Below are 17,082 nucleotides of genomic sequence, written 5' to 3' on the forward strand. Positions count from 1 at the left end.
GTGCACATATAGTGACCTTACAGTCACTTACATATATGAGATGAAGAACTCAGAGTAAGTTTGACTAGAACATTATCCAGAACAGTCAAAAATGCTGCAGATTGCATTTGAGCACAGTGGTCAGAGGGAATGCAGAGATCTGTTCAAGAACAAATATTTAATTACTGAGGACTGCAATCTTTCTCCACTATGTGAGTGGTTTGTTTTTCCTCTGTGCCTTTCCCTTTAATTCTTCCCTAGAAACAATGACCAGAAAGAAATATTATCTTGTAATTTTAAGAAATGTCTTTAACTTTGTGTATCCCCAGCCCTTCCTCAGAGATGTGAGACCAAGCCTCGGGAGGGGCAAAGCTCCCTAATCTGAATGCAGCGTGTGTCCCTTTCAGAGAGCAACGTGTAATTGCCAGCGTGATGCTCTTTTAGAGCTGCTGTTAGCAAACATAATTAGGACTTTAAGTAAAAGCTTTTTTTCTTTCCCTCCCCAAAATTTTTACAAAGGTGCATGTGTGACCCATTAGGCTGGTATGTAGTTTTATTAATTAAGCCATTATTTTTATTGATAGCTCAATTTGTGTAAAAGAATTAATGAAAGAAAAAAATAATAGAACAGCATGAAGCATGTTATTGCATTCTGTTTACAGTCAGGCTATGAAACTTAATTTCTGTGGACAGAGATTTTTTTCTTTCAGTTACTGGATCACTGTTTAGAGAAATGGAGCTAGTGGTAATATTTTTTTTTCTCTGTCTATGAAGGGAACAAAGACACAATCTTATTAGTTAAGCTGAATAATGAGAGACAAGACAGCAATAAGGCCCAATAAAAACAAAAACTCCTGAGCTCATGGTAGATATTTCCATCCATCATAGTAAGAAAATAGCAAGAAATCTGAAGGCTCTTCATTGTGCATCAAATTGTTTCTTTCTCACGTTTCCTGAAGACAATGCAGAGCAGCCCCCTCTGGAGCATTCAGCTCCTTGCATCCTCACTCGGCTGAGCCACACGTGAGAAACACATCCCCTCCCTCCTCGCTCCCATCCCAAATGAAGTGACACATGGCAAACATCCTGCCTCTTAGCAGGGCTCTTTTTCTGTCTTCATTATCTACAAGGATATTTTTGATAAATAAGTCAGAAACCCCAATGGCAAAACCCAACATTAATGTTATTATGGTAAACTTTTCCACTGAACTGCCTGACAGCTTTTGTGTGCATCTACCACATTGTCAGTCCTAAAAATACTCTGTGCTTAAAAATTTACTCAATCTCTGGGCAGGTTTCCACTCCCTGGCATTGCCCTCTTCTTACCTTGATTGCTAAAAACAAATATAAGAAGAAATAAAAAATAATTGAGTGTTAATAAAATAAAGCAGACTAAATTGGGAGGGCATGCAAAGAACATCTGTAATTTTGAAGGAGATGTATGAAATTGAAGTGCTACTTATACTAGAAGGCGTGGCCATACATTGTTAAGACATGGCTCAACATCTAAAAAATCACATGGAAGGATAATTTGATGATGAAAAGAGATCCTAAGTATTAAATAGCATTAAAATTCAATTGAATTATACTTAAAACTTTTAGCCTACCTCGCTGGTTAGTGATTCATGTGAAGCTTTAATTTGCACACTTTGTTTATATCTATATTAAATTCTTACACATACAGATCTCTCTAAAGCTATTTTAGAAATTGTACTTGCCTGCAATGAACAACTACTGGACAAGAGCGACCCCTGTAGCACTTGTTTACTTTTCTGAAATAAAACAGACACAAGAAATTAATTAAGCAAATTATGTACTGTTTCTTTTGCCAACTGTCAAAAATAAGCAATAAGAAAATGCAAATATTACTGTCTTTGAAGGAATACTCAGGTTGATAGTTTCCTAATATAACAAGCAATTAGGTAGATAATCTTCTTTAAAGTTTGATTCTGGTTTGCTGCCCAAGAAATCCCAGAAAACATTCCATTATTACTGTTGTCTGGGCAAAACAAATAAGCTATTTTCTCAAATGGTTTATTTCTTAGCCCCAAAACTAAGATTATCTTGAGATGCCTTGATTTTGAGGCAAACTTTGAGTTCATGAGCTTGCTCAAGGAAATATCAAGGGTCATCAAACTGAATACAAAATTAAAAAAGGCTATTCCACCGCACTTTGTACAATGTGTGCTGATCTGTAACACCACTTCTTCCCAGAAAGGCAAATGCCAAATCTCCTGAAACGCTTCTTAAAAATTCTAAAATGTAATCTGATCATAGTAAAAATAACTAAACCCATCAGTAAACTTTGATTCTATTGCTTTAGTTCTATTGCAAAGGTGTTATATGTTTAATATTTACACATTGTTGTCTTTGACAGCTTCCTGGTTAAACATTTTCAGAGGCAAGAGAATATATGTGAAATCAATCAATAGAAGTACAACCACAGAACAGGTCAGCTGATGAGTAAATTCAATGAAGGAATTAATTAGTGCTGAAGCAAACCAAGATACTCAGTCTAAGAATAGAGCCCACAAAATTGGTTTAAATCTATTTAAATTGCGTTACAAACACCAAAATCCCAAGCACTCTCTTTTGCTCTAGGATATATTTTGCATGTCAAGAACGTTACAGGCCAAAAATCCACAAAATATGCACACATATGTTAACAAGGCAAGATGAATAAAGGCTAAAATGGGAAAGCATTGCTTCAGGAAATCAAAAACTTTCATTCAAATTATTTGATGAGTTGTTTGAGTTTACTGGAGCTAGAAGGTTTCCTATAAAATAATTTCATAGGGCAGCTTCCAAGGGGGGCTCTAACAGTCCCCAGCTCAAGGGCTACACAGGATCCTGATAACTAAACTGGAGGGAGCTGCCTAAATTTAACAAAAGTGGTGTGATGTTATTACGAATTTTAAAGCATAACTAACCTACTGAATCATTTAGTTCTTGGCTTTTCATCTATTCACTAACATCTGTGCTGTGAAAACATGCACATATCTTTAAACACTGCTTACAGTATAGCCTGAAGATGCCTAAACTTCTGACAGGGTGTTGGGATACCTGGAACTCAACCCAAATGGGCTATGGAGGTATTGGTGATATCCCATGAAATCATGTTTTCACATTCTTATTTTTGTTACTTAAGATTCTAACCAGACTTGAGAACAATATTAAGTTCTTGTTGGGATTCCCTTTAAACATTTGAATTCAGGGACTTTTCACAATTCTTACTCTCTTGCTTACTTATGTAAATCATACTTGCAGAGACATTCTGTCTCTATTTATATTCCCTGGATATAAGTAATTAATGCAATAGAACAATGATCTTATTAAAAGAGTGGTAAGTCATTGAGAAGCACATGACCTCAGAAGTTAAATGGACCATTTACATGTCCATAAATATGCCTATATACAGGCACTACCAAACAAAACTTTAACAAATTGGGCTACAGCAGAGTTTTCACATGAATGAACTATTCAATTCCTGATGGTCATCTCCTGAAGATCAGCTCCTGGTTTGGTGGGGCTTTTTTTTGTTTTGTTTTGATTTTTTTTTAATTGTACAGTAAATTATATTTGAAATGTCTGTACCAACATCTGATACAGTCAGCCTGCATTCCCCAACTTGCAGCTGGTCACTCTCCCCCCACCCCCATCAAGAGCATTAGTAAAGAGCTGTTTTTCCATTTCAAATATTAAATAAAAGCTGATCACTACAGAGGGGTATTTACCGTTTCTCTTTCTGCTTGTGTGGTTCCTTTGTTCCTTGCGTGGCACCACTAACATGATATTTGCATGTTGTGACTAGCCATCTACCAAAGTCCTAATATAATTTCAATGGTAAACTTGGTCTAAATCTATCAGACCTCTCAGTAAATCAGACAGCCAGAGACACATGTTAGGGAAAGACACCTTATGTTTGTCAGTTTTATTGAAGGCGTTTCAAACATTTTCATTATCACACATTTCAGAAAACACATTAAAACAAAGGGTTTCAATCCAGCTGGTTCATAGCTTTGTCTATATATAGCTCATGAAAATATTTAGAAGTGCAGCAACATCGCATTTCATTCTTAGTTCTGGCTAATGAGAGTGAGTTGAAAATTCATCAGTAAGCAAAGTTCTTGAATGTTGAAGAAAATATATATTATATATATATATACATATACAGGAAGAATTAACTTAGAAAGAATGATTAGTAATACAAACCAACCCTTGGCTCATTGAGTGAAAAAGAAATCATCATGCAAACCATCAGCAAGCAAAGGTCAGAGGTCGTTAGAGGCTCAGAAAAGGGGTTTCCCACATTGTCCCTGCAGCAGAGTCACAGTTTCCAATGATCACTTTTGTGACTATGCAACTGGGCTCATATTACTAGCTGCAACATCACAAAAATGACACTGGCAACCGCTAATTAGCTGGCAAAATAAGAATTTGTCCATTTTTAAAGTGAGCAGTGTTAGTAAATGCCATTGCACACAGCGAGAAGTGATAGCATAATAGATATATATTTTAAGCAAAGCCCTCACATGTGATGCTAATTATCTTTTAGCTTAGCAGTCCCTCTTTAAAGTGTAAATGTGCTCCCTCTGGGCTTAAGAAATATTTAATGACACATATCAGTGCATGACTAACAAGCTAGTCCAGAGCAATAATGATTGGTCTATTGTTCAAAATGAAATTCGGACTCCAGAAGCATTTAAAACTGACCAGTGGTTTCCGTAGTAGCCTCACCTCTCAGGGACTGTCTTTTGTACAGATTTGTAAAGTATATAGAATAATCTCTTTTTGGCAATTTATTCCTACGTTATGAAAGTATGATAGATTATTCAGCAAGGTTTAATGTATCTGCTAGATGCAAAATCATCTAAATCACTGTCTGATACAGAATAAGAGAAATGTAAGCTTTCAGTTTCCAAACGGACTTGCAAAATTTACTTCAATAAAAATGTTTAGGTCCATATTTCCACAGACTCTGGGCAAGGTAATTTTGGGAATCCAATTTTTCTTGGTGATGAATTATGAAAAAATAGAGGGTTGGTTGTGTATATGCTTAATTTCATATATGTATGTGAATATATAAATATACACACATATCCATATATATATACAAACACACTGAATGCACATAAAAACATAGATAAGATTAAAAGAAATGAGAGCAGCCCCTTCCTAGCACTACCCTACTAAGAGTATGGTAGCACTGTCAGACATTTTTCTGGGGGCTTTATGACTCAGCTGTTGTAATCCAGCAGAGTCTGTACTTTCAATAGAAAGCTTCAGGTGCAAAACACGTATTGTATAAATGAATTCCAAATAAATTATTTTAGCGATAGTGCATTAGATTTTTTGTCATTAAAAAAGAACAAAAAAGAAAAAACAACCAGAAGATCAGATGACCAAGAAAACTGAGATTCATAGACCAGGCTATTGTGCATGCCAAAATTCCTTTTTAGGCGGAATTTTACTATGCATTCAGTACTATGAGTTCATTGTACAAAATCTGCACGTAGCAAATGATTACAGTACCCTGCACTGGACTGTGAATACATGTGAAATGAACACTCAGAATTCAATTAAATCTTAACAGGTTCATTCCCATACTGGCTTAAAATACAAAGAATGGCAGCTCTGCTACTTTTCTCATCTAGTTATCATTTTTCTTTTTCAAAGTATTGCACAACACTTCTTCCACATGGCTATTTAACCCTTACACAATGTCACTCTAAGAGGCGCTTTCCTGGCGGTGTGAACTGTGACTTACTGTAGATCTAATCCTGCAGCTCATGCAGGGACCTCAGTCCTTACTGAAACAAGTCAGAGGCGAGGTGCTCTGAGCTTCAGATGTCCTGGCTGTACAGGCTCATTTATGCTCTAGCTCGAATTGTGAGCAGATTTCCCACTAACTTTGAAAAGAGCAAAGCCGGACGCTGCACTGGCTCTGTGCTGCAGCCTCACACAGCTTAATGGGACCGAGTCACAATTCTCACTACAAAAATTCACTACAGGCAACTTCCCCGGTACCACAGGCAAAGGGAAATTAACCTATAGAAATCATATTAAAGTTCAACCCAGAGAAGAAAACCTTGAAAATTCAATTACAATTTCAACTCCATCCCATGGCTGTGCTTCCTTGCTCCACTACTGCTTCTGTGTTGTGACTCTATAGTACATCCTTACATCCTCACCTAGCCATAGCTCCAAGTTACTCAGAGCAGCTGCACTCCATTACCTGACCTGCACCGTGTGAGATGTCTCTCTGCTTTGAAAAGCCTTGCAATATGTACAGGAATACTGAGTAGATGAAGGGTGGCATTTAGCCCTAAATTTTTAAGGGTAGAATTTTGCCAACGGACAACTGTGCAACCAGCTCCTGTTGGCTGTATGCCAGTTCCTCCCCTCGGGTGCACAACTTCGACTGGCATCAGTCAGAGCTCCCAGCACTCCTTGAAAGAAACAAGTTTGGATCTTTTGAGCGCTGAGTCCCGTATAATCACTTTGGGGGGTTGTAGATAATATTGTAGAGCAGAGAGAACAACATGTGATCCCACAGGCCGCTGGTGGATGGAGTACCAACTCCCCAAACCTCCTGGAGATTCTTTTCATTAGTCATAAGCGCGTTGCTGTGGATTAGCTGGTACACGCTAACACCTACACGTGATGCACTGGGCACGGTTTGCAATCAAATGAAGATTATTTTGCTCCAGTATTTATCATGCATGGCTTTAATTTTCAAATTAAAATTTAGATAGGCACAGCAAACATTAGAGAAGGTGGCAAGGACTTTCACAGCTTTTGCCTTTGCATATTTGTATTTTAAAGCCACACTGACTTTCTTTAAAGTTCCAAAGGGTAAGCTTTGTCAACATTTTCATCTGCCTTCTCAAGCTTCCACCTTCCTGCAGCCAAAGGTCTGCAGACCTCGCTGTCGGATCCTTATGAGCAAATGGTACCATGGGAATGATGCTATCACCATATGACTCCATTGTGATTCTTTTTTAAAGCTCACACTTCCTAATTTACTTGTGAGAGTCCTGATATAAGGATCTTGGGGGAGCTACACAAAAAGCCTGGAAGTTGCAGAAATGAATAAATACTGGAAAAACAAAGAAATACAGAACCACTGAGATTATACAAAGGGAGGAAAGGTATTGATCTCTAAATGTGAAATGAATATGTCTTAAACCCAGGCAACACCTCTGTGTAAGGAAACACTAAAAACATCAACTTACTGAAGATACTTCTCTTAGTTTAGCATTGCGGCATCACAGGCTGAGGAGCCTCCTTTCAACCCAAAAATCTTTAAAGGAAAAAAAAAAAACCACTATTTCCTCAGACCCGTCTCATCTTAGAAGAAGCGCCATACTTTGTGCTTTACCTGCGGAAATCCAGAAGGGATCTGGTGGAGGCAGGAGCCCTCTGGTCGTTCCAGCTGAGGAAGTGGAACTGGGTCACTGTGCGGGTCTCGTTGGTCTGCAGGTTCTTCAGGTAGAAGCTCCTCACGAGGAAATCCTCGCACCAGATGTGCTCAGAGACAAGATTTACCTGCACCCACAGGAAGGAACAAACGGAGATCAGCAATTCTGGTTGCAAGTCACGTCTGCGGGATTGCACGTGTAAGATTTCTGGGATGATGGAATTGCATGAAAATGTTATTTTTATTAGCAAATTAGCCAGTATGGAAGGGAAAAAAAAAATTTAGCAATCAATGTAGCTGTCAGAAAGGGGTTAGCTGCCATTGCTTTTCCATTGAAAACATAGGAAAAATCTTGACAATTTTAATGCAAAAGAAAAACTCACTGAATTAAATCTTTATAACATTATGTGAATACAAAAGATATTTTGCATTAAAAATGTGTTAGACTGGCAGTTCCTTTCTTTTTAGAAATGTCCGCAAATGCATTGCCCAGCCCACTCTCAGAGATCTTAAAAATCTGAGTTGAATTCACATGACAAGTAAAAATTCAGTTTCTTTTGCTATGAAGAAAAATAAGCATTAAAAAATGCAGCTTATTTGCAGAGCTCATCTTTGCAGAAAATGACTTTATTCCCATTTTAGTTTAAAAACCAGCATTTCTTCACAGTTTCTCTACATTTCTTTGTATTTGTCATTGTGGTATTATTTTCTTCCTCTACACAGCTGGACCACTGGAAAAATCTGACAGTCGTTGTCAATGTTGCATTGTAACGTAACTCGTGATAGGATATTTTGGGCTAGAAATGCACAGCAGAAAATCAAAATATATATTTGTTGTTGTGACTGAAGCAAGAGATAAAAATAGATAGGATTAATTACTACAGCAATAAGAGGTTTTTCTACAAAGAGTTACATATGGCTATCCTAAGGCAAAATACACTAGTTCTAAAAATACTATTTCCTATAAAACATAAATACACTCTTTCATATATCAACCACTTGCAAAACCATGCAAAATGCAAACATTATTGTCCTTTTGAATACTGCAATATTTCACTCATTATTTACTATACTTTACTCGGTGGAAACCACCTTGCTGTTAAAGCTGCACTCCAATTTTTTTTTAATCGCAGAACTACCCGAAGGCACACCAGGAGTATTTCAGAGTCCGCAGCTCGACCTCCGCCTTAGAGCATCTCCAGCATCCTTCTGCCCTGGGTGGAATCAGCACTTACTGTCATGTTTGCAACCAGAAATTTTGTGCAGGTACCTCGTAGATGTGGTAGAGGTTTGACCCTTCGTCCGGCCAATAGTGGTAGCACTGCTTGACTCCGTTTTCCACGAGGGGTGTCAGCATGACAATAACGACACAGCCGTTCTCCCAGACCATCTGCAGACAAAGAAAGACACCGTGGCCACATTGTGACTGCCTAATTACTGCGTGACATGTATAATTACTGCACTCAGACACACAATCAAAATTTATTCCATTCACAGGAAATTTATTTCATTTTCATTAGACACTTTTACTCTGCAGCTGCTTTCAAATCCCTGAATAAACTGGCACCATATTTTGCAGGCGTCCATGAAATATTAAAGAATTTCCTGCGATTTCAATTCAGGTCATCCCCAAAATCTCTCCTTGCTCCTGGTACCATGTTCAACTGCTTTTCTGGCAAACTTTTAGATCCACTGAAGGAACACTGAATGATGCTTGCAGAACATCCATGTTTTTAAGATTTGATATTTATCACTGGAGCAGCCCAGACCTGCTAAAGTCACATGTACTGAAACCTGTTTGTGTTCTCAACCCCATGTCTTTTTTCACTTTGCCAAGTAGCTAAAGCCATTAAAGCACTGCATTGCTGAAACAATCATAAAAGTTGCATCTGAACAACAGAAATGAAGAAAAGGCAGGGAAAATTCAAAGCAAATCTGTTTTTCCAGGAACATTTTGGATGGAGAAGCCATGCCTCCAAACACACATTTATAAAAGATTCGTTGCAAATGTGCATTACTTTCTTTTTCCTTCTTTCTTTCCTTCCAGCTTTCCTTTGTCTTCTTTCTTCCTTTTTCCTTTTAAAAAAATTTTCCTTTTATTTTCCTTTCTCTTTCCCTCTTTTCTATTTTATTTTTCTTTTTTTTCCCCTCCCCTTCTTTCTCTTTTCTAGTTCTGCTTTCCTCTTTTCTCCCCCGCTTTTTTTTTTTTCTGGAGGTAGAAGGAAAGTCCAACCTGTGCTGCAGAGAGGGCACTCACAGAGCACAGGTACAGCAAGAGAGGAAAACAGAGTATTTTCACTGTCAACATGATCACTTAATAATTTAGACCAGCCACAGAGCAGGATACAAGAATCAAGCACATCCTCAACCAAAGGATTTGAGGATGTCTCTCACAAACAGCAAACAAGCAGAGATGCTCTGGTCTGGCATATCTCTGTTCCAAACACAGCCCATGACTGAACAAAAAGGCTCCTATGAATTAATACCAAGCAGTATAATCACTAAAAACTGTTATTATTATGCTGTACATTGATGTTATATTTGCATACAACTTTCATTGTCTTTTTGCTAGCATATAAAATTACTAAATGAAGAGTAAACTGCTCTTTTTGTGAAGGGTTATGTTTATTTCACAGAAATATTTATAAGCAACTGTATTGACATGTAAATTTTGTCAACAAAAAAGGCCTTTGTCTAAACTGAGCAAAGATGAGATGATACATTCAATTCAAGGATTATTTTTTAAATTACATATCAAATAAAAAGGTTTCCTATTCATGGATAATGATGTTGTCTTCTCTTTTAAGAATAGCTTGCATATAGAGAAACAAATAACGCTTTTCTTCCCTTTTTTCATTTTGCAACATAATTAAAACTACTTTTAAAACCAGCTTAGAATTATTTAGAGAAATGAATCTAGGGTTTACACAGAAAAGGGTTATTTTTCATTTTGAAAAGAAGTGGGGTAAAAAAATTACAGTGGAATTTAATCTTTTTTTTTCTTTTAACACCTTAAAAAAGGTTTTTTAAATAAAAATGTCCGTAATTTCGTCCACCTCACTTTAAAATCTCACAATGCCACAAAGCCATTTAAACATACTTTAAAATTATAGACACTTTACAGACAGATGTATATTTATCATTTGCTTCTTTTTTGTACTACATTTGTTTCAGGCCACAGCTGGAAACCTTCTTTATATGTAAGGAAGATGATACAGATTTCTTTCATTCTAAAGTAGTTTCACCTTTTTCAGCCAGCAATCAGACTAAGATAAGAATTCAAAACATGCATCTTACTTTAAAACTAGCCCCACTAAATCAGTACTTTCATCACATAACGATTTAATGTGCCTCTAGAAGGTATAGAAGCTCATTGAAGCCATTACGAAAATGAGGAGAAACACAGTTTTTATGAGTGTAATAAAAATACAATGATCTAGACCATAAACTAATCATCGAGCACTCTGCTTGTGCCACCCAAGTGTAACATTATAAAAGCCCACTCATTTAGAGAGGAATCCTTACAGTTTGGCAACCCTGTTCATTGGTTCAAAGACAGAGCATTTCATTAGAGAGGGGCTGGCTGCATCTCTGAAGATTTCATTAAGCATAAATCCAAATGAAAGTTAATTTAAACAAACAATTTCAAAGTTACTCTGGGGTGTAATATTTCTTTTAGGTCATTGTGTGAAAAGTAGAAGTCAAATCTACTAAATCAAGAAGGCAATACAATCCAGTGGCTTCATTCCTGTAACAAGCAACTGTCCCTGCATCTCCTGTGCTTACCATTGAGATGGGATTTTCACTAAGGCTCACCACCTGTGACTGGAGGACTACAGCATTTCCATTGTTTTCTTGCTAATTTAAATATTAAACCATCAGCCTGATATTTATTACCACATATTTCCAAATATCTTGGAAGCAGGATGAGTCAAAGGCAGTTCACAGAGTTTTGCACTGTCTTCTGTTTAGCCCCCCATCTTTAAGTAATTGATGGGGTTTTCAGATGCTGCATCTCCCAGGGCTTCACACTTGGCTGTGCTCAGTGTCCAGGCACACCCATAAACTACAAAGTGGCCCCAAGAATGTGTCTTGGGAAAGAAAGAACAGGTAGCCCAGACCTGGTCTGCACAATCCCAGCACAACCTCTGAAGAAGAGCCTGTGGGTGCCAAAGGGACATTTGAGAATGGTCTTGGAGAATGGAGGAAGAAGTTCAAATATGCAGTAATTCACATATTTCTGAACTTTGCATGCTTGCACAATGGGACAGAAGAATAAAGAGGACATCAGGTCCTCAGGGCAGGTTTTTCTTTTTATTTAGAGCCCAGCAAAACTAAGCCTTAGACTCTAAGCTTCTACAAAAACTAAATATATTTATATATATATATGTACATCATATAATATACACACACGTATATATTTGCAATATATAAAACTAATTTTATTTAAATCAATTAGCACAGGCATGCTCATGGTTGTAATTCATGGTAATACTTCCAGGAGAAGAAGAAATGTTGAAGGGAGTCCTGTGGATGGGTGCAATAAAGCCTGAGATCTGTACAGGAGCTCACTGCAGAGCCTGCAGTGCATTCTTTGCTGGAAAGGGAGGACACTGCCTGATTTTGTGTGACATGTCCACCTTCAGCCTGTTGGCCTAGAGAGTAACATGTTAATGGTCTTCAATGAGGTTCTGCTGGATGCATCATTCTCAGAATACTTCTTGGACAAGAATAACTCCATCCTGTTCCATTTGCTGCAAATTAAAGGCTGAATCCTGCAAGCCAAAATGAGCAGAGCATTTGTGATCCTCAGAATTCCCTGTTGATGAAATCCACCAAGTGTAGAGACCTCATGCTGTGGTTATCCAGCATTGCCAGCCCCATATAAAGGGCTTCCACTTTGGGATGAATTATATTTAGTAAGAATTACTTGAAAAGGAGCACAGAATTGGTTTTTCATGTAATGAGAAAAACAGTCACAAATAGCAGAACCAGTGTTACAACAATGCCATAAATCTGATAAAACATCAGTTTTTGATAGCTTATACTTTAAAATGTCCTTGTTTACTAGCTTGTAAATAAAATGGTTAATATGAACCCCCTTTTCTTTTTGAGACACTTCATCACTTTGAAGCTTCTCTTTATAATAAATGGTTCTCCCCAAACTCCTTTTTCAGCCATTTCTGTCATTTTTGTGATGGGGAAATGACAAGATAGGAGCTCTGCCCAGACACTCTTCATTTAATGGAGAAGTTTCTAAAATGCAATGATTTAAAAGTAGAAAATAGATGGGATAATCAGTTAAATCCAGCCAGTTCACTAAATATAACCTGCAAATCACACCAGCTGCTCTCTGGGAGAGACCTCCAGCAAAATACAGAATTTATCTTTTCAGTCTTTTAGGCTTCCCATACAATTGGTATAACTGGTGAATGCAAAGACTTGGAAAAGGAGATGAACAATCAAAGAGAACCCAATAATTTCTGAGGATAATCAATACTCAATGTGAATAAACAGGACTCCTAAAAAAACAAGGCAAGGTGCTAACCCTTGCTGCATCAGATAACATTAATCCCATTACATATTGTGAAAATAACTAACTCAACTGTGATGTCTTTCAAGCTTTAAAAAAAAATGAGGATCTTTTAACTGAAGGAAAAAATTAGGTTGAATTTAGATTTTTGTTACCAGCTAGAGCTTTACAATGCATGCCAGTCAGAAAGTCATACAAACTTTTTTTCTGAAATATTTTGTTTGCAAACGAGATAATTTTAATATGAAATGGGCCAAATCTGGCAAGGTAAGAATGGCCATTTGCAAAATCATAACTGTATGTGCCAGTTAAGCAAATCTATAGGTTGGAAGTTTAATGGTCAACAATCTGTATGTCATTAAAAAAGTATCTGACTGCAGCTGTAAAATGTCTTCAGAGAGGATCATATATAAATACACACTTGTATTGTGTCCCCTGCTGTTTTAGCAACACTTGTTTGGAAGTCATAGGGAAAGGCAAATTCAAGATGTCTGTATGTGTTGCAATAATTCCTCTTTCTGCTTTCTCATAGAGACATAAACTGCTCTTATTTTTCTCAGAAGAGTCCTAACAAGCCTTATTGTTAAATAATTTAAATATGAGCTCTGTTTAGAGTTGCACTGCTTACAAAACCACATAAAGGAGCAAAAATCCACCAAAATCATCAGGAATTAGCTTTTCCTTCAGTACTGAAAATGTGGAAACTGAACAATAAAGGGATACAAATTTTAAGGGACCATTTCTAAGTACATTCTCCAACCAGAGCCATAATTAGAGGGAGTGTGGTAAAAGCAGACTCCTTCACTGAATGCTTATGGAATTTCTAATGCTATATTTATTTCTCATGGCTTGACAAGTTACTAGAGCTCTGGGGGCTACTGTTCTGTGCCTATGTCTCCCTTGCTGTTTTTCCTTTATTAAATTAAAATATGCATATTTTACACATTGAATTGCTTTCTGTTGGTTTTCATCTGCTCTTCTTTCTGAAGGTGAGAACTGATTAGACATGCAGGAAGTCCCATTCCAGGCAAAGAAAATAAAACTTGGGAATCACAACTGCTTGAGAGCACTGTGCCTGCACAGAACAAAATGCAGAAGAATAATTTAGTCTGTAAATTAATTTCAGCACTCACAAAACGCGCTGAACTGGGAGCACAGAAACCAGCATTTAGAGCAGACAAGGGTTTGGTACAGTTGTTCTTACTCAGCCCATGGGCTTAGAACACTGATTTGTCTGGAATACCCATTCAGCTATGGGGACATGGTCTCCTACTACTGGGATTTGCCCCTTGGAGACTTCTGATGGCTAATCCTTTTTACAGAGGAAACAGTCAACTGACAGTATTCTGTATTTCTTTTGCTGAATTCCAAAACTGGAAGAGAGAAGCAAGTGTTGCTCATTAGACATGCAAAGATTTATCATGTTCCCAAGACTGTGATTCAGGAATCAATTCTTAATATGCCATTGTGATCTGGGAGAAAACCAACAGTCAGTTTTTCTGACTGATGCTGGTAACTTACTCCTGAACAGGAGCAGAGAAAAGTAAAAAGTTTTAGATTCAGAAATGCAGGACTGGGGCAACAAAAAGCAAATGGCAGTTGAACTGCCTGGCTCATATTAGGGCTTTACTCTTGGGACCTCTTCTGCACTTTACATTTAACATTCAGGCAATAAAAGTAAAGAAATAATCAAGGGAACAGAGATGAGGTTTCCCCAGTCACTATAGCCACCACAGTGCAAACCTTCACTCCAGTGAGGTCCCTCTCTGTTTGTCAGCAAGAGACAGGCAGCATTAACAAGAAGGCTGAAGAGGATTTCCAGTTTCAAGACCATTTCATGTACTGACAAGTAGTGGAAGTAAGGAGGACAAGATGGGGTAAGGAAAAACATGGGTTTGACTCAGAATGTGGAGGATGATGAAGCTTTTCCTGGCTTCCTAGAGGAGCACAGCAACCACAAAGGGGCAGCACTTTAAGTCTGCCTTCCACCTCCTGTCTGACTTGGAGCTGCTCAGTCTGCACTGCCATCCTTGCCACACTGAGGCATTGGGGGATCTATTTAGCCTGAGCTACAGATCTGTTTAGGCAAAACTCATGGAGTTTTCTGGTCTAAACTACAAGTGTATCCACTACAAATGTGGACTGTATTTAACTTACTCTCATGACAGGTCACTAGGTGACTTAGGTGCACTGTACCTTACCCAGCATTTGCAAAATGATGAAAATCATGTTTCTCTACCCCTTCTACAGAACTTCTAGAATGTTCAGATAATTATTAATTATGTTCTTCATGGAGGGAGGACATCACAGGAGCACAACAAATGCTTACAGAAGCATGTATGTCACATATTATTTCATTTTTCAAGGCAACTAAAGCATGGTAGTAAGTGCTTGCTCCCTCCCACTATTTCACTTCATGTGGTAAAATAAAAAAATGGGAAAATGCACTTCCCTCCAAAAAGAAGGAGGGATTGAAAGAAGGGCAAACTTGGGTAGACTTATGAAAGAAAGACATGATACGGGGTATTTTTCAGAGAGAAAATTTATGGCTTCCCCAGAAATGTAGGAGATGATGAACCTTAGCAGACATGCAATTTATAAAACCAGAATAATTAAGAAAAATTTTTCTGTGAAAGTACAGTTGGTTCTAAGTATCTTAACTCTTAGAAATAGTTTCTTGCATATTATCATCCCTTGCTTCTTAGAATACTTTGCAAGTTAAGACATGTACTTCACGTCAAATATTTTGTGGAATTATAACCCAGCACATACTGAAAATAATAAAATTTTATGCCTCCAGAATTATTCACAACATGGAACTCCTGCTGTGAAAACTTGTTATAGATCAGAAATGTTCTACATCCTCTTTCTTTTGAATTATGTTCAAAGAGATGTTGAATTTTAATAGCGCTATGTGAAAGAGCTGAGTGAAATCTCACTGAAGCTGCTGGACAAAATCATCACCTTTCATTCAAGATAAATGTAAGAAACAAGCAAACTCTTTTATGAAGCCTGATAACTGAAATTACAGAAGTTATCATCAAAACCAAGAGAAACACGAAGCATATGGACCCATGAGTTTCTCTAGAAACTGATATGCTTAATGCAGAGAGAGAGCATTAATCAAGGCAAGATGATTAATCCTGATAAGCAGCATAAATGTGTAAAAGGAATAAAGAAACCACCAGCACAGCTCAACAAACTAGCATTGTGATCCTGGTAGAAGAAAAGCTGAAAGAGAGGTTGGGGGTAAAACACTGGGTGAATGAGGTTGGGAAAATACAAGTTATTGACTGTTATTTGATTCTGTCTTTGTTCAAGGAAATAAAACTCTGTTCTTTCTTTGTAAATAAAATGGAACTCTATCAAAGCAAAACCCTATCCTGAGGATGACTTTTCTTTCCAGCTGAGAAGAAAACAACCCACAGATCTGACAAATTGTTTAACCACTCAGGTAAAAATGGATTAATACCACGTGAGGACAGACATCCAGTTTTCGAGAAAGGGAATTGTGAGGTGGAATTCCCACTGAACAAGAATAGAATCAATGAAGGATGTATTTCTCAGAAATAGTAATTGGTAAAAGATGAAAACAAGACCAGATAAAATTAAAAGACGACTTAAATCAGCTGGAGGCTTTTCAAAATTAATTAAAGTAGTGGCTGGAAAATTTCCAGAGTGGTCCAAGAGATGACAAGCGGGTAGAGATGAAATCTCTGCTTGAGCTGCAAACACAGAGCATCCAGACAGATTAAGAAGCCCTGTGGCAAAACAGATCAATGAGATGACTGACAACACAACTCCTGCAGGCTAGAAAGTTTTCAAAGAAATAGGTAAGCCAGGAAAGTTGGAACTAACTTGGCACTTGCAGACTTAGAGAAGCTATGCCAAGAATCTAAGGAGCTGGAGATGTAAACCACAGGGACACAGACAACCAATAATTTTTGCCATTAGAAGAGTCAGTGTAAGACTATTGCCTTTTCATCATTATTTTTCTTACAACACATACACCATTTGAAAATAACCAGCATCCAGGCATCTGGACCATCTCCAGCTCAAACATCCTGCCTTTGAAAGAAAATCTTCTGTCAAGCTGATCTCTCAGGTCAACTTGGAAACCCAAATGAATAGAAAATTTTACAGAAAATTC

At 37.5% G+C, this 17,082-nt stretch overlaps 1 protein-coding gene across 1 annotated transcript in view; it reads right to left on the minus strand.

The window, feature by feature from the left end:
• LOC103813070 (protein tyrosine phosphatase receptor type N2) overlaps positions 1-17,082 on the minus strand; it is a 104,571-nt gene that overhangs the window by 22,816 nt on the left and 64,673 nt on the right. The window contains exons 8-10 of the mRNA XM_050970455.1: positions 8,670-8,789; positions 7,361-7,527; positions 1,698-1,751 (exon numbers count right to left, since the gene is read on the minus strand). Coding sequence (XP_050826412.1) covers positions 1,698-1,751; positions 7,361-7,527; positions 8,670-8,789 — 341 coding nt within the window. The remainder of the gene's footprint in view (positions 1-1,697; positions 1,752-7,360; positions 7,528-8,669; positions 8,790-17,082) is intronic.

Source organism: Serinus canaria, chromosome 2, assembly GCF_022539315.1.
Source record: "Serinus canaria isolate serCan28SL12 chromosome 2, serCan2020, whole genome shotgun sequence".
In the NCBI taxonomy this organism is placed as follows: domain Eukaryota; kingdom Metazoa; phylum Chordata; class Aves; order Passeriformes; family Fringillidae; genus Serinus; species Serinus canaria.